Source organism: Seriola aureovittata, chromosome 1 (assembly GCF_021018895.1).
Source record: "Seriola aureovittata isolate HTS-2021-v1 ecotype China chromosome 1, ASM2101889v1, whole genome shotgun sequence".
Taxonomy (NCBI): domain Eukaryota; kingdom Metazoa; phylum Chordata; class Actinopteri; order Carangiformes; family Carangidae; genus Seriola; species Seriola aureovittata.
In genome coordinates this window covers 29458963-29483974 of record NC_079364.1, presented here as the reverse complement: position 1 = coordinate 29483974, position 25012 = coordinate 29458963, and the positions used below count along the sequence as shown (strand labels likewise).

Here is a 25012-nt window from a genome sequence, read left to right as displayed (position 1 = left end):
GAAAGGTTAAATTAAATGGGTTCGTCTGCAGTGGCTGTTTAAAACTCACAAATCGCTTCATGACTTCATAACATGTTTTGTAGTGCAAACTATATCCTTCAAAGTAAAAGGGGGTCAGACAAAAGCAGTAAAAAGGGAAAATTTCTCGAGTGAGGAAAAACAGAACTTAACCTGTGTGCCTGTGTAAATGTGTTCCTCTATAAATAAATACACACACACATCACATAAATATATATATATATATATATATATATATATTAAATGGGTTCGTCTCATATATTCCTTTATTCATGCAACCTACCTTCGTCCCCATCATTGGCACTGACGGTGACAATGGCAAAGCCTACGTCAGCGTCCTCATCCACATCAACTTCATAGGATGTCTGTGCAAATGCAGGCTTGTTATCATTCACGTCACTGATAAAAACGCGAACATATGCCGTGTCTGAAATTTAAAAAAAAGAAAGAAAGAAAGAGAGAGAGAGAGAGAAAGAGAGAGAGAGAGAGGAGTAAGACGATTATAAACATGAGGTTGTTCTTATTCTGTCAATGTAAACATGAACATCTGTCTATCTCTCTTTGGAAAGCAACAATTTAGTCACTTTTCACCAGTGTGCACACAGATTCGCACACATATGGGAAAGCAGATATTTCTTCATGCATGCAGAGACAAAAACATAAATTACATCCTTTTTTTCCCTTCCTTCCACTGATGTCTACCACTTTTCTATTATATCTGTCATTTGTGTCTGGTATTTCTGTCGGTTTTTAACATTAAAATCCAGCTGTTTCTTCTTTTCTTCACCATCCAACCGCGGGCTGAAATGAGGAACAAAGCACCCTAGGGGCATCAGTGTAAGGCTTGGTAGTTGAGCAACCCAACATCTTACACTTCCTTTGATATTGGTATCAAAACGAGCATAATTTGCAATACACGCTTCAAGATGAGATAAATTATTTAAGCCAGGGTGGAAGAGATTGTATACAGTTCATAGCACAGATAGCAAACTAATGCAGCCCTTGAAGCTATAACAAAACAAGTCGCAGATGCCAGGGCTTTGCACGTGTTCAGAATCAGTCAGAGGGAGACAGAGAAAGGTAGGGAGGGCTGGAGGAAGAACACAGAAAGTGGATAAGCAGATGTAGCAGCATCGTCCCCGCATCCATGTTTTTACACTTCTAGAGACATGTACGTGTAAAAATCACACCCCAAACCCCACCCGCACACTTGTAAGTAGTAGAAGAGCCTGTTTTCTGCCTTTGAAAACAGTGTTTATCAAGGTTATTTCTGCGGCCACTTGACAACATACTGCTTTCCTCTAGTCTGCAACATCTATTGGTGTTTGGCATGTGTGTATGTATGTGTACATGTGCAAAGTCAAACTGAATTAACCTTGACAGTTATCAAAGTTGTCAGAGTGACATGTTTTTCAAAAAAGAAGGTATTTCAAATACGAAGCTTCAGTATTGAGACACACTGGTGAAGTATCTTCACAAAACCAAAGACCTATCAAACGCTCATGAGCACGCAATCAGTACTTTCGCATTGTAATGAAAGTGGTGAGAGCTGACAGCCCTGCTAACATGATCTTGATGGAGTCACTTGGTGAATACTGCGGCATGAGGTTCATTACAGAAAATTCTGTCCAGCCACAGATAATTTTCAACGAAGTCAAATTTGACATGGTCAAATGCTTTTTCTGCTTTTTCTTAATCCAGTGAAACAATGAGATCGCCATGCTACTGTGTCAGAAAAATCTGAATGGTGTTCTCTATTCACTTTGCACATTGTCTTTTGTAGTTAATGAAACCTGTGTGATTCTCCTAAAACCAATGAAAGTAACAGTCCCTCAAACCACATAAAAAGCAGTGTTTGAATAAGAATAAAAAAAACGTAACAGTAGGGAGCTGTGTGGCATGGAGCTTTTATCTTAGATAACGTACACTAGTATTGTCAGTGTAGTCCAGAGTGAAGTCTCTCTCTGTATAAAAATACACATAATTTAATGAGCAACAAATAACTGCGTTGAAAGTTTTTATTTTTGTGAAGTTATGCACAGTTGGGACTTTATTGCACACAGTTGAAGGATACAAGCTTTTTATGAAGTTGTCAAGTGTTAATATATATTCAAGTGGAATTCAAATAAAACCAAATCAAAATATGTAACTAATTAATGGCCTAAGTAGCAATTACGATGAGAAGGACTGTCAGCAGAGGCATGATATTTGCAGGGGGGGATGAATCAGCATATATACTTCTAGCTTAGCTAAATACAATTATCCACCAGAAGGTTAGATCAGAGGTACTGGGACTTTGGAGCATGAGCTCAATTCCAGCAATGGTCACAAGTATCCTGGAAATAATGTCCAGTCTTAATAACCAAAATGATTTCTGTCTTGGAGATCAGGGCTTTGACAACAGATTCCCATCATCTGTTACAAAGGGAAGATGAAAAGGAAAGAAAAACAGCCTCTGATTTTGGAAGTGTCAGAGTATAAATCAGATTTATATCAGGTCTATCATTCTAAAATAGATTTTTAATAATCTGAATGAATGTATTCCCCTTTTCATCTGTGATTATAGGTGTAGCCTGATATTCTGCCTTCTTTTTAACGAGGAAAACTACAGCCCACCCTGGTTTTACTGATCATATTTTTATTTCTGTATTTTCTGTATTTTATTTCTATATTTTGTTTTGTTGTTTCTTTGAGCCTGAATCAAGATGGAGTTTTGAGGGTATCAGCCTTTCAAGATCCGCTGAGGTACGTTTGATTACAGTTTTAAAAGACTGTAGAGTAAAACTCACTCATGACACACTGAGATGATCTCCCTGTGGAAATCGTTATATCAGAGACTGACAATAATTGTTGTGCGTGTGTTTTGATGTGTGCATCCGGGGTAAGTATCTGTTAATTTTCCTGTCACCCATCCTTCTTCATGCCACCTCATTTAATATTCATAGCAGAGATATAAATTAATAAACAGAATAACTCCCTCAGCTTTACTGCAGTCTCGCAGTCTCTGTTCTGCTTAATATTTAACTTCTGTTTACGTTGCTGTGTGAGCCAAACCTAGAGAGAGGATCGGTTAATAATCCATGATCATATTTATTAAAAATATATCCTGGTCCATCTTGCTGTTTCTTCAACACCTCTCTCCAACCACCCATCTGTCTCAACAGCTGTTCGTTTCTTCATGTCTCTATTTTACCATCGGAGCATGTATGCATTTCATCTGGCAGCAAATGAGAGAGAAATGGAGAGATGGAGGGGGGAGCAGACTGAAAGAGAAAGATGGCCTTTGGTCCTTCAGTCGGGAGAGATGAACAGATGTGGGAAAGAGACAGAAAGAGGAAAACAGAGATTATCGCTGCCTTCAATAAACATTTGGAGCCTTAAATGAAGCCTACAGAGCAGCTGTCTGTAACTCTCTCCCCCTTTGTGCTTGTCCCTTTTTTTAGTCATATAACAGCAGCCACATTCAAGAAATAAACTACAAAACAACTCTGGTATCAACAGAATCTGAATCATTTCTGCAATTACATCAATCTGTTTGCATTTTTCCATGAAAGCTGATGATTCTATAACTGGTGTAATGAGCTCATGTTTGCAATGAACTACTACTACAGATCATACCTCGGAAAGGAACCCCAGAGGTAAAATGTGGGGTGGCGTACACATGAAAAGTCCTTGTTTATACACATTCTGATTGGAATTTAGGTGTTCCTCAGGTGCATTTGCATTGGAAGCAACTACATTGTATTCAATGCAATTGCCTAAACTGCTGAATAAAATTTTGTAACTTAAGCCACTGCAGCATTATTTGATACGTTATATGAATAAAGTATGTGGGTTAGTGGGTTCAGCTGCATCAGCCAATGCTAAGATGTGCAAAAAAAAAAAAAAAAAAAATCAGGCATACAGCCAGGAAATCTGAAGTTATAAACATGTGCAGCAGAATGGGTTGTACTGAAAGGGCTCACTGACTTTTAATGTGGAGGTGTCAAAGGATATCGAGTCTCCAATATGTCTCTTCATCAAATTCCGTGACAGGTCAGCAGTGAAGTGGGAAGCCACACAAGCTCACAGAACAGGACTGACTCTCTGCAGCAGTCCAAACTGCCTCCGGATACAACATTAGCACAAGAATGGTTTGTGGGGAGCTTCATGACATGGATTTCAATGGCCGAGCAGTGGCACACAAAGCTAAGATCACCGTGTGTGATGCCAAGCCTTGGTTGGACAGGTGTAAAGCATGCTGTGATTGGACCCTAGAGCACTGGGATGTCTAGTTTGGTGTGATGAATGATGCTTCACTGATTGGACGTCTAATGGGAAAACTAGGTTTGTTAGGAAAACACTACCTGCCTGAATGCACAGTTTCAATTGTTTGATGGATGCATTTCCTGAGGCAGTCAATGGTTTGGGCTAAGCCCTTTACTTTCAGTTAAGTGAAATGTTAATGCTACATAAGTTCAGGCTTGATTGCTTTTCCTTGGTGTCAGGGTCAGGGTTAGACAGTGACATACTTGCCCAGCTGAGGCTAAAAATAGACATCAAGGGGAACGATAGTGGAAGCGACATCTCTCCTTGCATTCTGATCTTAGAACATAAAGGATCTTATGCATGTTTGCATCCATCATGTAATTTACTGCCCATTTGTGGTGGCGGCAGGCTATTCTCTATCAAAGCTAGCTTGACTACCAGCTGTTTTATCTGTCGATTAAGTCATATTCATGGGCGTGACCGTGTCCCGTTGACAAAGGCCGGAGCTTGTCGATAGAGAGCGGAGCAGCACTGAGGACAATCAAGGGTTCTTTGACTGGTGATTAGCTACAGCCAAAGTGTGCTTATCAAGCTGCCCTTGACTCAGCTTCCACTGTTCTGAGATCAATTATGATATTGCAGCATTATACACATGCACAGATTTGTGTGGAAACTAAGCTTTCGCGTTAGAAAAATACTTCAACAGTCTTTCCTTTCTTAATCGTAAGGTGGTTGTTTGGCTCTGCGTGCCTATCCATGAAAGCCACTGCACGCCACTGGGGTTCGCGTAATGTTATGTTTGGGTTATTTTGTTCAAATCAGAATTTAAATCTTGACATTTAGTGTCTGAATTTGACAAAGTGTTTTTGCCTCGACTTGAATCTTTGGAGGGTCAGGGTTGAATTGAGCTTATTGAAATAGAGAAGCTTTGAACTAGAACTACAGCTTCTGAATATATAAAAAGTAAAGCAATGAAAGAAAAGAAAGAATGATGAAAAGAAATATATTTTCTTAAACCGAAATTCAGAGGTATTTAACGTTCAACACCGAGTATTTAAGAGTGATTAAATCTCGAAATTTTGTTTTCAGTTGTTGATATGATTCATAATATTATGGCGATGATTTGCTTCAATAAAGGGTACAATGATATTTTAGACATAGTGTGCTTCAAAATATATAGTAAAAGTTTGGAAAAGACAACTTCCTGATCAAACATGACAACACCACTGTGCACAGAAGCAGATACATAAAGAAATGGTTTTCCCAGTTGTTTTTTTTGTGGACGAACTTGACTGAGCAAAGATCCCTGACCTGGACTGCGAGCCAGGCCTTATTACCTAACATCACAGGCCATCTTCACCAACACTCTTGTGGCTGAATGGGTTAAAATCACTTGAGACAGCTTCCAAAATCAAGCGGAAAGCCTTCCAGGTAGAGTGGGGGCTGTTATAGCAGCAGGTTAATGAGATGTTCAACAATCACATATGGCTGTGATGTTCAGGTGTCCACACTTGTATTACAGAAGTGACTCACCTCTTATCACATAATTTTACAGTTAAAAATTGTTGGGGTCATTGAAATATTAAATGTTTCCCATGTTTTATAATAAGTTTTACCTCTGTGTGCTGGATCTACTCTTTATGCTACAACACAGCAATGCTCACCAATTCAACACTTCATAACAGCTTTTACAAGTGCTGTTCTTAACACTCACTTGACATACGGCAAAAACACCAGAGATCTGAACTGAACCATCAGTTCAGTTGAAGGACGTTCTGAGTAGTGTCAGTCTTACTTACCAGAGTTGGGCTGTCCATGTTTGCCAGGCCGTGCCGACTCCCAGCCATCCACAGACTGAACCTCCAGTAGGTAGGAGCTTTTGGTCTCACGGTCAAACACAGTCTGTGAGTAGATGAATCCGAGCTCTGGGTCAATACGGAAATACTGGTGGTCCCCACTGCGATCCTCCAGCAGGGAGTAGGAGATCTGGTTGGGGCGGACACCATTTTACAGAGGGTCAAATGGTGAAGAACAGGTAGTTACTGCTAATTTACACCTTTTTGATTATCAAAAACCGAGGAAGACTGAAGATAATAGAGTGTATGTATTGAAAAGGAAATGAGTTCTAACCACTCCTTTCAACAGAGCACAATGAAAGAGCAACACCACCACCTCTACCACGGTTTTTGTGTCTGAGTGTATGTACAGATCTGTTTTCACCTTGCCATTGAGACCCAAGTCTAGGTCATTGGCTGAGACCTGGAAAACCAAAGTTCCGGATTCTGCCCCTTCAGTCACCGAGGCCTCGTAGATGGAGGAAGTGAAAAACGGGACGTTGTCATTTACATCTGGAGAAGGAAGAGGACAGGAAGAGAGAGTGTGCTTAGGGTATATACCCAAAATTCATTTTTGCGTCGTATGTCTGGTGAATTTGCTAGAAAGATCAGAGAAGACTGATGGGCCCTATGCGAGGCCTGAAATGCCTGTAGCACTGGGTAGTTACATCCATCTGGCCATTCTCAATACCCATTTATTACCAACAAGTGGTTGTTGGTAGTACAGTTATCAATTAAACAGATAAGTTATAGCAAGTATTCCAAGTAGTTGCTTTTATTTTATAGATATATTGTATTTTTGGATTAACAGTGGTTAGAAACAGCACATGGCAGCATGGGAATATCTTTAAAACAGACAACACTCAGCTCAGCTTGTAGTTTCACACCATATTGGAACTACTGTTTCAATTCAACACAACCCTTGTGCAAATAGCTCTGACAATTACTGTAATTACAAAAATCGCTTATGTACACGTAATCTCCTTCTTATTGTGTGTCTGCAATGAGTCAAACCTCTCCAATTAGGCCTTTTGTCAACTCGTATTTTAAAATGTTGTTACAGCTATGAAACATAATTCAAGAATTCTTTTAGAATCAAATGGCAGAGTAGTGAACTCCAACCCTTCAAATGATCTGAATGTCAAATGTTCTTAGACGACTTTGTTGAAAGAACACATCAAAGCCCTTTAATCAGCCTACAAATTCTTGTTTACCTGTTGCTGACCCCTCATCAATTCTGTTAAATTGGTTTACCTCTATTTATTTAAATGAATTACTTAACATTACGCCTCACATCCATCTGCGCTCATCTAATCTAAATGTTCTACCACCAAAAATACTTCTGTCTTCTGCACACTGTCCTCTGATCACTGTTAATGAGCCTGTCTGTCCTGGTTTGGTCCCTGACTATTTCCTGCTTCCTGCGACGACTAAGAAATGTTGCTAAAATTACATTAGCACTGCCTGGAGATAAAACCGACCAAATCCTAGATTATTTCACTTCTTTGTTCATGTGTCTAAATGATTATGCAAAAGACCATCAGCATCTGGACCAGAATGCACCAGGATGATTTCTGGCCAACACCAAATGCACAGAGCATATTTCTCTAGTCCTGGCGGCACTTCACATTGCATTTTACACTGCAATGTAAAGCCATTCATCGTTGGATCCTAAATTTCTCATCCCCATATTCTGTAACCCCACTTTTCTGATGTGATGACAGAGAGCTTTTACTCCAGGGGGATTTTGCTTTTACAATACAATACAGCCATCATCTTAGTATTAGGTCAGCAAAAGTAATTGGAATTAATAATTAATTAATGAAATTACTATTCATATATCTAATTGCTCCTTTAATGTGTAATAGCATACCACTGTGTGTTCTTATATAAAAAAATAAAAACTTAGCACTTACTACTAATACTGCTACTACTACTCCTACTACCAGCTACAACGTCTGTAGAGAAGAAAGAAAAAACCTAATCTAAGATAAACTAAATTACTACAATATGTGAAATTTTACAATGATTTATCATCAGCCTATCAAATATGTGCAAGTAATATGTGCAATATGTGCAGGCGCTCATTCCTGTCAGATTTCCTTATGATGTGAAAGCTGTATTTCTCCTGTTTATTTCACAATCATTGTAACGTATTATAAACCAATGTGCAGTGTTTTGGTGTCTGCAGAGCCTTCAAGTTCTAGTTTGCGGCCTGAACTACATCATCATTCTGCGTTCCTTTTTTTCCCTGAAGACCTCTTAAAAAGGTGATTCTGTAGGTTGTGAATACATTTAAAGAAAATAACTGGCAATGACTAACAAAGCTGTTTATTATTGGTGCACCTCTGGCCTTGAGAGCGGCTTCAGTCCTCCTAGCATCCTGGATCGCTGTTGGTATTGGACTTTCATCAATATGCAAGCCTGCAGCTACTGGAATAAGACTGGGAATCTATATCCCATATAATGTTCAAGTCTGGCTGCCGGCAAGAACATGATAAGAGTTCATCCTAGTTTGCATGAATGTTTAACCTGTTTAGGGTGTATTTGTGGGAAATATAACCTGGGAAATGAGAACATTGTAAGGGATCATTATTAGCACGGCCAGTCTATTCATTTGTTAGTCCACGTATTCACTGGAGCTCTGACAACTGATGTATTCATGTCATTTCTGCTGTTGTGCTTTTATTTTCCAAGTCCCATTGGCATCAAGAGGAAGGTCACAGCAGGTAGCAGCCAGACAGAATGTGAACTCTAAAGTTTGCTTGAATAGCAGAGGCAAGATTTTAACATAGTTGATTTAAGGCCAAAAGCATTACAGAAATGACTTGAATAGAGCAACACATTAAATCTAATGCAGCTCCATGTGCCATTTTTTCCTTGCCTTTATTCTGAGCAAATGTCTTAATCTATGAATTAAAAATGGGGCCTTAAATCCATTACAGACCTCCCTCCCTCAGCCGCATTGCCTCTGGAGGAGTCAAAGAGCTTTCTTATTAAGACGGATAAGGGAGAGGAGGGGTGAGCGAAAAGAGGAGAAGGGGAAGTTAGGAGAGGGATAGAGAGGCAAGAGAGAGTCGGCGTGAATTAATTATTTTTTCCCTGGATTAAGACCAATTTGATGGAATGGGGTAAGCGTGCGTGTGTGTGTGTGTGTGTGTGTGTGTGTGTGCACATGCCTGTGTGTACGTGTGTGTGTGTGTGTGTGTGTGTGCATGCGTGCATGTTACCAGTCGATTAAAGGTAGGGGAGTGTGGGGCATGTGGGGTGGGAGTTATTTTGAGGAGCAAGGTCAGCGGCTAGCAAATGCCAACATATTAAGCAGTGATGATCGCAACTTAAGCCAGGGGCTGAGCATTAACTGAAACAGTTACTCATGAACCTAGTATTTACGTTTAGAAGCACCATAAAATAATGACAGACATGATTGAGAATGATCGAAAGGTGAAAACTGATATTCTTTGCGAAAGATGAGATATAACAAAGAGTCTAGGAGAGGGACAAGACTCTGAGTCCCTGATGACATTTCTCGGTGCAGTGGGGTTAAGTATATATGTTGCACTCATGAGCTGATCACACTAACAACAGCTGGTGAGCTCTGAAAATAATTTGGATTTGTGTAGCGTTGGAATCCTAGATTTAAATGAGTCCGATGGAAATTTAGAACGCAATCAAGTCTTAGAGAGCACTATGATACGACTGACCCTTCTGTTCTGCCCAAATTCTCTTTATTCTCTCTCTCCGTGGCATCCGTTGTGGAACAACGGTCATGTTGTAGAAGCAGTTTAGAATGAACTAATACAGTGACACTGTCCATGTTTAGTAATGATGGTAAGAATAAAAAATATAGCAGCACATTACATTTCTTTCCTGCAGTGACTCAAAGCACATTAGGTGAAAATACTGAAAACTGATGTGTGTCAGTAACCTGTTCTGGGTTGGCATTTTTGTTATGTAGACCTTAACTGGGTCATGACCACATTCAGTTTTAGCTTTTGAATAAGCATAGTGCTTTATGTTGTTCGACTGTGTGCAAGTTTGTTCTATTTTTGTTATTAATGCTCTAAAAAGTCCATTAAGCCCATCTTGCAAATTAATCATGTAAAATCCATTTTGCTCTTCCATTAGCTTATATCTTAGACATCAGAAGTTGAATAATCAAACACCCGATTGTCCCCTACTCCCTTTAAGTGATAGTTCGGGTTATTTGATGTAGGGTTGTGTGAGATGCTGCTGCATAGTCAATGAACTTTATTACACAAAGCTCCAAAAAAATCTTTCATTTTACACAACAGGACAAAAACAAACAGCTGTACATTTTAGTGAAATGGCTTTTTTCCCCTTTCAATTACCCAGCTTTCATCTGTCACAACAATGCATTTAGATGAATGTTAAATTATTACGCAGGACCAAAACGGTGTTAGTATATGATGTAAAGTATAGTGGAGTATGGAAAATTTACTTCAAAGAAAACAAATAAATAAAATAAAGAGCAATTATAAAAAGGCCCACCTGTGACATTGACATAGACCATGGTGAAGGCTGCCAGTGGTACAGCGGCGACGTTCTGGGCTCGAACCCGCAGCATGAAGTTTCTGGTGGTCTCATAGTCCAGGGGCTCTGCCACCAGGATGGAGGCCGAGCCGTCCTCTCGGTTGGGGGTCAAATAGAAGCGAACCGGCATGTTTGTCTCTGGAACCATACCGTCCTCCAAATTATAAGTCACCCTGGGATCCCCAAGCAGGGAAGTGGCTTTGATGGTCTGTTTAAACAAAGAAGGAGAGTTTAACATTGAAGGTAAACCTTCAGTCTATGTCTACAGCCAGTACTGAACCCAGTGAAAACCCATGTCACCACCTCTCACATATGTAGTTGTCATTTCCCATTTTTTAGAGTAAATTTAATTACCCATGATCACTTTGTTGTGTAAGTGCTCCTAAAAACAGCCAGTAATTTGCATTTGACAGAAATCTTGTTTCCAATTATCAGTTCTGAGAGCTGGAGAAATGCTGGATCCCAGCAGTAATCCTCAGGACAGGGATGGAACAGAGGGCAGCAGCAGCTGAGCTTCAATGGAAGTGTGCGTTGTAAATAGTGACAAATGATCTGCCCAAATGGAAAAAAGTGTTTTACAGCCTATAATAATGAACACTAAAATATTAAGGCAGTAAGTCTCAAACTGTTAGACTAGACAACAATCTGCTGAAATCCTGTGGGATCAAATGGAAATGCTCTCTGCTCTTGATCATGCATTCTCCCTAAACTAATTAAGGAGAGGCTACTCAAAGCTGATGCCACACACACCCCAATTAAAATCAAAAATGCCATCTCGGACGTGATGCAGCTTTCCTACGGGTGACCTAGCTGTATCCATTCAACCTGCGGAGCATAGCAGCTACAGTAATGAGACACCCTATTAGGCATGCAGAACTGGCAAACATGCCTGACTACTGTATGAGCTGATTTGGGCCATAAAAACCTCAGATTTCCACGGTAGAGCTATTACAGCCCGCTGAGAGTCACTGCATCTTTGCATAACAGTCAAATCAACAATGAACTGCCATCTCAATTAATATGTTGTACTGCAGGGACCACAGTCTCCCTCTTTCTCCCTCCCTTTATCAGCATCTCTCACAAGCACAATTAAACACATACACGCATTCTTGGGTAAAGTACTCTCCTCTGTCTTTTCATTTCCATCTTTTGTTTAATAGTATTCATCAGCAACTTTAATGGATTTAATTGCTTTCAAGAGATCCTGGGAGAAATCTGTTGATTAGTTGACAGTGTGTTAGTGGCATTAAAAGGCAATGCCCATGAATAATCAAATCCAGCTGAAAGTATACTGAATATCTGAATTGTGAAATAATAAAGCTTTATTGGTGGAGTTCAGGGTTTTGTTTTTTTGAATGTAACACAAAACTGATTGTTGCTCCTAGATTTTTTTTTTGTAGAGAGGAAGGGGAAATAAGAGGTTAGAAAAGCAACAAGCATCTCTGCAAAAACCGAGCCAGGAATTTTACAGTACTATTGTGTGTTTTCGCTCTACACCAGGATGTCAAACATTGTTATTTTTATGTCGAATTAATAAAGATATAAAGGTTTTTGTTCAGTTTGCAGACAATTTATTTTTGGTGTAGGTGTCTGTCACTGCTTTCTCCTAGTTGGTAATCATATCACTGCAAAAAAATAAAAAATAAACAGCTGCCTCCTCTATTGTAATACTGTATATGTGCAGCAGTGCACTGAGCTGCACTGACCTTTCTGAGTGCAGCCAATAGCTAAAGACTACTGTTTGTGTTTTGGGTCAAGTTGGAGGACAAGAACTTTAAATTGCCCTTTTTTATTTTATTTTTGATTTTATTCACCCAGGGAAAATTTCACAGAAAGTTAAGCCCTCTTTTACAGTGGGGGTTAAAGGCCTTGCTCAAGAGCACCTACGTGGTCATTTCCATCCAGTCACAAATATGTTTCTCTTTAGGCCACCACCCCCTTGTTTGTTAAATACATGAACATACCTTGTCTATTTTTCTATCTTAAAAATGTACACAGACTCTTCCTATGTGTTTGCTAGGGAATGGATCCTTCAGTCTTCTGCATCTGCTTCCTGTTACTGGCAGCTACCCCAACCCCATCCCAACGTACCACGATGGGTGTGTCTCGGACAGTGTTTTCCGGTATGACCACGCTGTAGCTGTCTTTCTCCCACTGTGGAGGCTGATTCTTCACATTGGTGATGGTGACAGCCAGCTCCACTGAACTGCTCCTGTTCCCTCCATCCGTAGCCACAATTTCCCTGGTGATGTAGCTCCTCTGTTGCAGAAAGTCCACACAGAAAAAAAAGAGCAGAGAAAAGAAGAGAAAATCACCTGATGGTATGTTCTTAATTTATCTATTAGTCTGAAACAGTGATAATTACAGCCTCCATAATCATTGTGAATCTAGATCACACAGATTTCAGCAAGCTATCCATTTTCCAAACCTCCGTGCAGACAGAAAATGACTGGCTGCATCCAGGTAAAAACAAAAATACCTTAAGATAATTGTATTGATTGCAGGGCACTGTGGAGCAACAAAGTTGTGTAACCCTTACAAAAGCAATTAGCTTTAGCCACTGTAATCAGAGGAAATTGTCTGTTTCAGTAACTAAAGAAGATAATTTAACCAAAGCCCCTCGAGGTGAGGTTTAACATAAGCCCTTGATGGGTTTTTTACCTCACCTGCATATCCAATTCATAAAAAAACTATATACACTGTATTTGTAATGTTTTATGTGTGCGAATAAATAAATCAAATCAAATTTACACTGGTCAAAACACCTGCTAAGACCTGCTGACATCAGGCTCTTATCAAAGGGTACAATCAGCATTCAGTCCCAGTTCAAATGACTCTGCAGTAATCATGGATATTTATCGGCTTCAATAGGCAGTGATGTAAACACAACTCCCGCGTGAACACACAAATTTATCGCCTTACTGTGGAGTCTTACAGAGCACAAACACTGTAAACAGACCTGTCACCTCCTCAGCACGGTGCTGTTACATCAGAGTGGGCAGAGGCTACACCTTCTGCAGAGAGTAAGCTGTGCTTGGGGCTGCACTCAATAAGTTTTAAAAACACACAATTGCCGACCAAAGCATCTCACGTGTAGGCTCCGACACTTACAGGAGCCCCACCCTGGGGATGAGACACGACTTACCTATTTTAGAAGTCTGCATGGCAACTAGCAGCTCACTCTTTGGATCTGCTCGTGTGGGTGTGTGTGTGTGTGTGTGTCCTCAGCACTTGGTGATGTTGCTCCCTGTAGTTGTGTGTGGCTTTTTGAACAGAAAGGCAAGCATCTGGCGGTGTGAAAGGAGTCCTAAATTAAAAGAAAATGTTTATACGTGATAATTTTGGTGTAAAAAGGGTGCAAGAATTTATACACTCAGTTTGACTTAATTGGCATAATTTTCATAATTTTCAAGATTTTTGTAGTTATGCAGTTTTAAAATTCAATCTTTGCTCTTAGCAATTAAGACAACTGAGATTGTCACTGGCTGAAATTGACATGTAGGCAGTGTCTGCATGTGTATTATACTTTATGCAGTCATCCTCATTAGTGGCAAAGTTTTGTATCTTCAAACATGGATATGTTCTAGGAAACCATTCTCTCAGGCAAAAATACTGGCATGGTGCCAGGTGTTAGTGTAAGATGCCAGGTGCTGAGGATACAGACATTCATTTCTCTTTGCACTAGAAGATGGTGAGTTGTTGCTTTTTTTTTGGCTTTTATCGTTGTGGTGCTCATCTAAGGCACAGACTTCTTTTGTGCGCACTACGTGACAATTTCCTCTATTGCTTGTTCATGTTCCCACAAAGATTGTTTTTCTTGCTGGTAGTGAAGCAAAGGGTTAGAGGCAGTGAAGTGAGGAAAAAAATCAGCAATGTTACTTCTGCTGATGCCAAGGAAAAGGCTCCAGTGAAGACATTATCACATATTCTGCCTGGCTGTCTGCTACTGGCCACTGGACTTTTGCCCCCTCACTGTCAGCAATAAAGTGCCTGAATGCAAATATACTTGCTTTTCTGGCCATGTACTGGGAGAAGAAGCATGTTGTTTTAGTTGTGGTTTAAAGTTCATCGCTAGCCTTGCACGGGGCTCTTGAGTGGAAATATGAAATTACATAATTTCCTTGAAGTGCTTCTGTGCCATTTGGAGTGGTCCCATAAGCATGATTAGCCCCAAGGACATGCAAGAGTCTTGTAAAAAATATCCAAACGGATGAAGGATTGCATTTGTTATTCACAATGTTGCTATCTGCTGTAACAGAAACACAGCAGAAGCTCCTATCGTACACAGCAAACTATATGATGTAAGCTTTTTAAATAGCAAGATGAACCTGCCTTAAATATGGTATATATATATATATATATATATATATATGGTTTATTTTGTATACCTGAGAGATGGGCTGGTTGACATACACCCAGCCTGTCAGCGGGTTGACCCTGAGGTATTCCGGCTGTTCACTGGACATAGAGTAGGTGATGGCTGCATTGGTGCCAAAGTCATCATCATGAGCTGCCACCCTCAAGAAACTAGTCCCGATCATGGTATCCTCACGTAGGAAGTCTACGGAGAAGAAGAAGCGTGGTTAATGCTTCGGTGGTTATGTATGTAGGTAGGGCCTTAATTTGTTGTCTTTTAACTGTATGCTCAATGTGCTGTAACTTAAGAAAACACAAATAAATTAAGAAAATTCTTCACCACTCTGACAGCACATTTGGAAAAAACACAAACAAATTGCAAACAAATTAAACACAATATAATTACGAAAGACATTCACCAATTTGACAACACATATGCTGCATAAAGAAGCACACTGCAAATAGAGAACAAAAATACATTTACACTCCAAACCATACAGAACAATATGCAACTTCAGCTACACCACATAAGAGGGGGACTATAAAACCTGATGAACACACTCATAATTAGTTATCGGCTCATGTTGGGTCATGCCAGTATCTCCTGAAGCCCAATACTGGAATCATGCCATCACAATGCTAAAATAAACATTGTCAACTAATTTCCATGCTTGTCCATTTTAGTTGTCCCAATAGTCAACCCTGTCTCCTAAAAATTACAACTAAACTGCAACAGCAAATACATTTTGTACAAAAGGTAATTGTGACTAGATTGAATTGTCTATTATTGTAATGAGGAGATGTTGTTAATTTATGTAATTTTACAAGACACTTTAAAAATTAAAAATCCTTGTTAATGAGGGCATCACTTCCCACTTCAAGGGAAGCACTTTGATCAATAAATGTATTTATTAATATGAAAAAGCCAATCAGAAGCCTTGATTCAATGGATCTCGAGTCTCTACTTCAAAGGAACGCAACATGACAATGTCTGAATAATGAGTTTAAATAAATACATTTGTCAAATGTTAACTAATACAGGATAAATGCAATGTGTCATAATCTCCACGATGAAAAGTGGAGCAAAATAATACAGCTAATCAATAGCGGATAAAATGAACTGTGTAATGAATTGGGCAATGGTTAAAGAGAATATGTTTTGTCTATTTACTATATGGCTATACTAAATGACATTAAGATGTCCTCAAATGAAATTTGATGATTAAATATAATTAAATTTTTATCTAAACATCAATCCAGTCATGAGCACAATATTAAGATCTCGCCTACTGTGAGTTGCACTGTAACTGGATATTTTCCTGGTCGGAATTTGATGATCCTCTGGATCTGACCACTTGACCCATGGTCTGGTACATCTCTCTGACATGGTAAAAGCTTGTCTGTTTGTGAGAGAAGGATCCTTTGTCTCTGTTTGCTATAAATTTGATAGTTTGATGGTGGGAAGAGTGAGAAGGGTGACATTTTTGGATCCATAACTCTACACGTCCTTACTATTAACTTCTTTAATCGCTTGTGACTGATGCCAGGCTAAGGATGTCCGCTACATGTACATAGACTGTAAATAAAGATCAATGACATCATGATATCACCATGACATCAACCATATTTTTCTGAACAGCGGTTGTGAACCTCAGAGTGGGCTGCTCCACTGTCACCATCTTAGCAGTGCCTGACTCCACTTCACCCCTGGCTAATCAAAAATGGGCAAAGAGGTGTGGCGTGTGTGGAACAGCGACTTAGGTGCATGCCAGTTTAATAACTGTGGCAAGCAATGACATGTATACGTAGAGACTGTATTGGCCGCTGGATGGTATGTCAACATCACTACCATATTAGACCGGACAAGACTGGCCTGTAAACAAACACAAATAAATGGAGGAGATGCAGTTTCACTGGATAAAAAAAAAAAACACTATTAACATTAACATTTCTCAATTTCAATGAGTCCTTTTTATATTTAAGGGTTTATGATGCTACTGATGAAGATTTACATGAACTGAATTACTTAAGTGGTGGAAAATAATTCACTGTCATAAGGAATCGTTACAACTAGAGAATACAATAAATAAGATAAATGAAGTAAGATAATGAGAGGCTATGACAGTCAGTCTGCTTTCTATATTTCCGTAGCATTGAAAGGATAGGCAGACAATTACAGGGAAAAACAAATATAAGTTGAGATATGCGTTTATTGATCCCAGAGGCAAAATTTAGTTGTTAAAGCAGTATAACATAATTACGTGATAATCTATGGTTAAAAAAAAAAAAAAAAAAAGTAAACATATAGTACAGTACAATATGGAATATAACTGTAATATAGTATTAAGTGAGATGTAGTAGTAGTACACCGATAGACAACAGTATAGTACTGCAGTATAGCATATCATTATTATTATTATTATCATTATTATTAATATCCTAAATATCCTTAAGTGAAAATTCTGTGTTCTACCTTAAGCACGAGAAAGCTAAAACAATGGGTAAATAAAAAGAAGAAGCCATTTCCACAATATAAAAACTGTACATTTCATGTACATTACATCATATAGGGACGTCGCCACAAGCCTAGGAATATAAGACAAAACCATGTTCATCAAATGTGAGTTTTGGCAATTCCTTATCACAATGAATTATTTTCCACCACATAAGTGTAAACCTTACGTTGACATACATTCATCTTTATGGAAACAGCAATTAAAGCCTAAACTATCGCTATATTGTAGATAAAATGTAGATAATAAACCCATCGTCTGAAAAATGTAAACGTTACAGAGGTTTTATCCAGAAAAACCGCAGCTCTTACGTTTACTTGTATTGTTTACAGGCCAGTCTTGCCCAGTCCAATATGGGAGCGACGTTCAAAGTATTGCAGCAACGTACTTGAACGGCCAATGCGGCGTTTATGTACAGCCTATATGTCTATGGTGGCGAGCAGCTTGGCGTCTTGCTCGAAGGTTAGCCCAAGGCTAATTCATTTCCTGGCTAATTAGCTTCTTAACGAGCTACGCTAACAAGCCAGGTATGCTAATTAACGTGAATGTACGAATAACATTAGAATTTCACTCACCTCAAAAAGCAGGACCACAGACCTTCTCGCGCTCTGTTAGTCGATTAACCGCACACAGAGCCACGTTATTAGTCCAATATTTCGAAGACAAATCCTTCAAAAGGCTCCAACACCACAAACACAACACAGCCATCGACTGTGACAGCACCCACTTGTCACTCAAAGCGGCCACAACCAAAATTATGCTTAACTTTAAGCCGTAACAAAATTTCGATGGGGACTTACATAAAAATTCACCGCTCGTACAGTTGTCATGAAGGGGGGAATTAGCTATAGTGACCACAGCCGTTTTTCATACCAGGGTGTATCCATGTTGAGCATTTTAACATTGAAGTCCAAGGGGACTAACTAACTTTTGGGGCCAGGCTCTAGTGGCCGTTCGAGGATCTGCAGTTTTTGGCACTTCAATGTCTGGCTTCATTTTTCAGCCACGGGGGTTAAATGCTTGGCTTTATACTGTACAGTATATCCGGCGTCCACCCCAACCGCCTCTGGTGATACCTCTGCCATAAATAAATATAGCCCGTCATTCATTCAAAAAATATGTTGCCCCTGAACATAATCCAGCCAGTGATCATGTTTAATGCAAATCATATTTTTGCTGTTACAGTTCATCCCTATAGAAGCATACTTTGTAAGAGACAGAGCTTCCTCTTCCTCTCTTCCATTTGTATGCGTTCTCTTACTGTCAGTTGCAGTGGGGTGAGCTCTCACAGTCACCTTTACTTCACATCTAATATATACAAATATCTACTTACACTCATATCGGATGTTCTCAAACTTGGGACTGTTGTCATTCTGGTCCAAGATGAGGATGTTGAGCTGACAAATGCCAATCAGTGGGTCAGCTGCCTGGTCAGTGGCGGTCACTGTCACTGCATACTCCCGTTGGCGTTCGCGGTCAAATTTCCTGGCTGTCACAATTACTCCTGGAGACACAAAGATAACAAGGTTGATCTGACAGCTAAATCATCCCAAACACCGCTTGGTCTCATGTCCCCAGAGCATTGGCAATTTAACACTAAAATGATTTCCTCTGTTTGCCTTGAGGCTAAACTTTAAAGACTAGACAAAATAGGAAAGGACATGAGAGTTTTTCAAAAGTAGTTATCATCAAATCCAAAGGAAATTATCTTCATTATTTATTTTACAAATGATGTTAGTGATGACATTAACAATATTTCCTGCTCTACTAAAAATACTGTTGCTACTGAAAATGAAAGGTTATTTTATGTTGTACACAGACCTCTTCATGTTCACTTTTTGGCGTTATGCCTAAGCCTTTGACATGACCAAGCAACTTTGCAAACACATGGGAAAGACGTGCACAGGCTCAACGCTGCAGTTTTTGGCCTTTGGATTGTTGTTGGTGATACATTTTCCTTTTGATTTTGGTGCCAGTTTTTAAAATCAGAGTATACTTTGAGTTAACCTAAAATAAACTTTTAAAACACAAGAACAGCAAGGTTCTGTAAAGTTTCTGGTTTGTGAAGGGAATTCAAATTAAATAAAACCTGCATAAGACTTCCCACTGGGATGAAAGCATGCATACTCCTACGTATTTGTATGTTTGACTAACCTTAACCCTAACCCTTACGTTTTAACCCCAACCTAACCCAAATACTACAGTCTTTACTATACTGTACATCCAGCCACTAGGCTTTGAATTATGATCCTTTCTTTTAGCTGTAAAATGACAGTTACTCTGTATTTGGTACTAAAATTGATCTAATATCTTAGCTTTTAATTGCAAACTTAAAAACTTGTAAACACCCATGCATGCCTTGCTGCACTAGGCATGCTAAAAGGAACTAAGTTTACACAAGACTTCCCACCAGGATGAATTGTATTTGTAGGTTTGTGCAAGTGAAAGTGAGTTTGTGTGCGTTTCAGTACCAGTGTCAGGGTGTATGCTGAACGCCGGCACAGTGGAGTCTTTGTGCATGAAGCCGTATGTGACCCTGCCATTGGAGCCCTCGTCAGCATCCACAGCATGAACCTGCAGAACGAACGTCCCCGCTGGCTGGTTCTCCAGGACTGATGTGCTCTCTCGGTACTGCTGACACTGAATGGAATGAGACAGCGGGGGGGGAGGAAAGGTGGGAGGAAGAGAAGATTGTGGCAATGTAAGTGCAGAGAAACTTAGATCAATACTCCATTCTATCGAAACTGTAAGCAAGATTGTGTGGGAGGTGGAATGTTATTTATTTTGAAACGACAGAGTAAAGATTATGTATTGGTGAGACAAAAAGTGTAACATGGACTCAAAATAATGGAAAAATACAGAAATACAGTGAGAACCCTGGGTCCACTGTGTCCACCTGTTAATGGTAGATGGTGGTAGAGGGTTCAGGGGTCTTGGAACGTATCTAAGCACCCTTTGGGCAAAGGTGCTCAATAGCTGCTTTGTGATGTGCTCACTGTACCACCCGCACTTTGGTAAACATGAAATAGGTTGATCTTTTGGCACCCGCTGTGTATAGTGCCGTCTAAAACATTTCACAGAGCCTTTAGCAGGGTACAAAAAAAAAAAAAAAAGCTGCAGTTGTATTCAAAAAAGATGCAACCTGAAGCGTGATGTTACAAGAACTAAAAAATGAATTAGGTATATCCGCCTGCTTAATAAAACCTTTCTCTTTAGAATAGATAGAAGTCCACTATTTACGCATGCTGCTTAAGGTCAACTAATGTCGTAACATGTAACACTAAATATTTCAATGCATTATAAACTGCCCATATAAGAGGAACTGTATAATGGACAGTGACACAATATTTCTTCAAGATGGCGGGGTGCAGAGGATAGCCCAACCATCACAACTAAAGGTCCAAGAACAATGCCTCCTTGCATAAGAAACATCATGTCAAAGAGACTGCATGCAACTGATTTTCCATCCCTTCCATTGTATGCAGTAATAACCTCACCTCAGCATTGCAAAAATAGTCGCTTCCATACAACCACTCCGACATAACCATAAGAGGATATGCCGGAAACAGATTGTGTACAGTATGGATGGCACTGTATCCCTTCCATATCAAAGGATGTATACTTTTACGAGGAATGCTGTTATAAAGAAAAAAATGTATAAAATGTACCACATAATTTAATGAATATGAAAGGATAAGCAACAACCGACAATGAGAAGTAAAAACATTTTATGATTATTTGCCATCTTGTGTTTTAAATGGTGAGAAAAGAAATAAAAAAAAACATATATATTCCAGGGAAGTTCAAATTCTAAAACAATTAACCCTCGTCTCCATTGAATACCACATGAATTACTGGAGTCATCTTAGAGATTCATTCAGTGCCGTAAGTTCTTGGTGTGATGCAAGGTAGCTGCTCCGTGTTTGACAAGTTCAGTGATTGACAAAATCTTTAAGAACCCAGACACAGAAAGAGCTTTATTATCCTCATCTGAACCCTGTCTGTGTCTCACTCACTCTCTCTATTCTCTCTACCCACATTCTTCTCTCGCTCGTCTCTCTTCTTGCTCTCTCTTGCTCTGTCTCCATCAACTATTTTTCCTTTTTTTTTTTTCCATGAGTCACCGGAGCGTTGAAGCTGATGTGCAACAGAGACAGAAGAGAAGGAATCCCTCAGTGCTGCTGTTGATGCCTTCTTTTGGCATCTAATTAATGACAGGGGAACCTTTTTTCTGTTAATTTTTTCATGTTCCCTCTCTGTATTCCTTCTCTCATTCTTCTTATCATTTCATTGATTTCCTACATTCTTCTATCATGCAACAATGCTTCACCTTTCTCCACCTTTTCAACAATTCCTTGTGTAGTCATCATAGGGTTTTTCTACCTTTTACCTCCAGTATGTAGTTACTGGTCAATAGCATTTTTCTTTATGCCTTGATCAGATTATGGAAGGAGTTTGGTTTGGTGAAGATATGCAGGTTTGCAAAACAGACATTCACCTACGCAATTAATCAGAAGGATAAAAGAACTATGCACAGGGAGTGAAGACGAGACATTCCATATCAAACAAACACAAGAATAAGTCCAAACACAAAAAGATACCGTGAGCAGCTGGGCTGACAGTCAGCACCTTCGAGTCTAACACTATGATACTGGTTCTGTGAGGGTAAGATGGAATGTGAGGTTGATCAGTTGCTTAGTCAGCACTAATGTGGGCACTGTCCCAGACTGTCGTGCCAAAGAAGGACCTCAGTTTGAAAGAAAAACTCTGGACTAACCAGATGATCAAAGTTCCACCCGCTCACCTCTGATCATGAGTTTTAGGTAAAGGCTAAAAGAATGAGATTGCAGACAAAGGCAGCAAAAGCACAAGTGAGTTTTTCTTTGCAGCATGGCTGGGTTCACCCTTGGAGACTGTAAGATATCAGTTGATATCAATGCCCCCCACTCCTCCAGTTTCTTTTAATTAACATGAGCTAACATGAGGACAAAGACTGTGGTGCTAAGAACTAAATTGTTGGCCACTGAAAGAATTTCACTCATAGAGACGGACAGTGATGGAGAAACAGGCCATTTCCCAATTTTCATTATGAGGTATTTTTGTTGAAAAGAGCCAGTTGAGGTGTGGACAGTAAGAATAGAACGCTGGTCAGAACGAGAACACGCTGGAGCAATGTCCAATCAGGCCTGGGAACACCTGGGATGCCTCAGGAGGAGCTGGAAGATGTGGCTCGGTAGTTGAAAATCTTGGCTACCTTACTTGCTGTGCTGCCACCATGATCCCAGGTAAGCAGCATAGAGTGAGTGGGACATTTATGAAGGCTGGTAAGTAAATGTACTTTGATAAAGCAAAACTGGCTTATATGCAGATGGGTAGAGGAACTTCTGGCAGGTGAAGCAAAACTCTGGAAATCCCACTTTAGGTATTCCAAACTACAGACTGGAACTCGAATACATGAACAAGTAACAAAAGTGAAGCACAAGGAAACACAAGGGAACAGAACAGGTACCAAACAGAAGAACAGACAATGAGTGAGGGGAAGACAACAGCTGTGTCTCAATTCAGGGGCTGCATCCATCGAAGGCTGCATTTGAAGACCAATTGCATCACAGAAACATGACAAGGCTGTTCCATTTCAAAGGCTCCTTCAAATGTGTCCTTCATTTCCTGGGCAACGAAGCGCAACCAATCCCAACATTCTTTGTGCGCCGGTGATGAATCACTTTTCAATAAAAGAATTGAGAGAGGTGGACTCTGCAAATAAAACAGTGGCCAAGGATGAATAGGAAATCCTCCGTAGACCAGACTGTCTCATTTCGGTTTGGCTTTCGCAGTCTCCACAGTCTCCGGAGGCCATGCCTTTGTAGGCCGCGTCCCCCAAACAAAGCAGCCCGATTTGGGACAAAGGTAATGAGACACAAGTGAAACACAATAGGGCAGAACAGGTATTCGGGATCATGTAGGCGGGAAACAAACCGGGGCAGGAAGTAAAAACCATAAACACAACTGGAAAGATATTTCAAAATAAAACAGGGAATAACAGGGAAAGTTACATGGGGAAGATCATGACATAAAAATAATGTTATGAACATCCAACCTGGGTATTATTTTCTACTACAAATATAAAAAGGTATGTGAACAAACCCCATAGGATGGAGGGTCACAGACTCACAGGAGTTTTAAAGATTAATAAATAAATGTAGTCAATGCTTGTGGGTGAATGTGTCTGTGGTTTGAGGCTTACACTACGGGGAGACGCAGGCTCTGGTTGTATTCAATATCTCGCCTTTCTGGACATCTGTCTGTGTGTGTGTTTCTTGGTCCTTCTGTCTTAGTCCACTGATCCAGCACTGATTTCCAGTGAGGCTACAGTGTGTTATAAGATTGAGCATCAAAACAAGATAAAAGGGCCTTTCTGCTTCAGTGTTCTGCTGCCGGCTGCCAGCGACAGAGGAAACACCAACTAACCTCGGATGTCTTTACTAACAGAGACACCAATGCACATCCTCTTTTTTACTTTTCACGCTCAGCCTGTTCTCTCTTTTCTTTTGTACTTTTTCCCTTGGAATCTTTGCCCATCTTTGACCAAGGACACACAAATAAACAACAGTGTTTGTCCAGTTTTCTCTTCAAATTTGCATTTGCTTAATTTCATTTTTTCATTTATCTGTCTTTTCCTTTTTTCAAGTTCTCTCTTTGACTTAGAAATGGGGAGTGGAGAGAGGCCAGGGACTTTTTTGTCTATTGCAATCCTCATCCTGCCAGCAGAGAGAAGAGAATGAATCATAGACTTGTAGCATGATGCCAGCAGGAGATTCCTGAGAGACATAATTGAGTATACATAACACATGAAACACTGTGGACCAGGAATTCCTCTCCTCTCCTCTTCTCTCTTTTCTTTTGGCTCTCATCTTGTCACCTATCCCTCCATTTCTTCCTGCTGAGGGGTGAAGCCAAAAGGGAAACACTTGGCGCTCACTTTTCCCCCGAGGAGGGAGCGAGCGAGGTTTACTCACTAAGCCTGCGCTCCTAATCTTGGCTCATGATTCTTTGGGGGGCAAGAAAAGTCACCTCATTTAAAATTGAGACATGGGTAGAAAAAAGCAGGTGGAGACGTCGCACTTTTAGAGCAGGTCGGTCGGGATTTCTCCCACATCCCTCAAAGCTTTAATTAAAAGCCCGAAATGATGTAGGAGAGAGACGAGAGAGCAGAGATGAGGGTCAAGCCGGCTAATCGCCCCTCCAGAGAGGAGAGATAGAGACTAATAAATAGAGGAGATAGAAAGACAAAGAGAGGCAGAAAGAGGAGTGATGGAGAGACAGAGGCAGAAAAAGAGAACTAGTAAAGAAAAGGATATAGTGAGATATATTGAGGAGATTAAAAAAAAAGACCAGGAGAGCAGATGCTTATCCGAGACCTTTTCAGACACAAGCAGATAATGAGCAAGACTAAACAATGTTTAATGATGTACGTGTGATTGCCTGTCT

General features: G+C 39.9%; 1 protein-coding gene across 2 annotated transcripts in view; it reads right to left on the bottom strand.

Annotated features, from left to right (window-relative positions):
* Window positions 1–25012, bottom strand: part of si:ch211-186j3.6 (neural-cadherin) — a 308958-nt gene that overhangs the window by 155391 nt on the left and 128555 nt on the right. For both annotated transcript variants that reach the window (XM_056399571.1, XM_056399635.1), the window contains 8 exons: window positions 19996–20164; window positions 18858–19028; window positions 15044–15216; window positions 12747–12914; window positions 10614–10863; window positions 6487–6614; window positions 6066–6252; window positions 302–445 (listed from right to left, as the gene is read on the bottom strand). In XM_056399571.1, coding sequence (XP_056255546.1) covers window positions 302–445; window positions 6066–6252; window positions 6487–6614; window positions 10614–10863; window positions 12747–12914; window positions 15044–15216; window positions 18858–19028; window positions 19996–20164 — 1390 coding nt within the window. The remainder of the gene's footprint in view (window positions 1–301; window positions 446–6065; window positions 6253–6486; window positions 6615–10613; window positions 10864–12746; window positions 12915–15043; window positions 15217–18857; window positions 19029–19995; window positions 20165–25012) is intronic.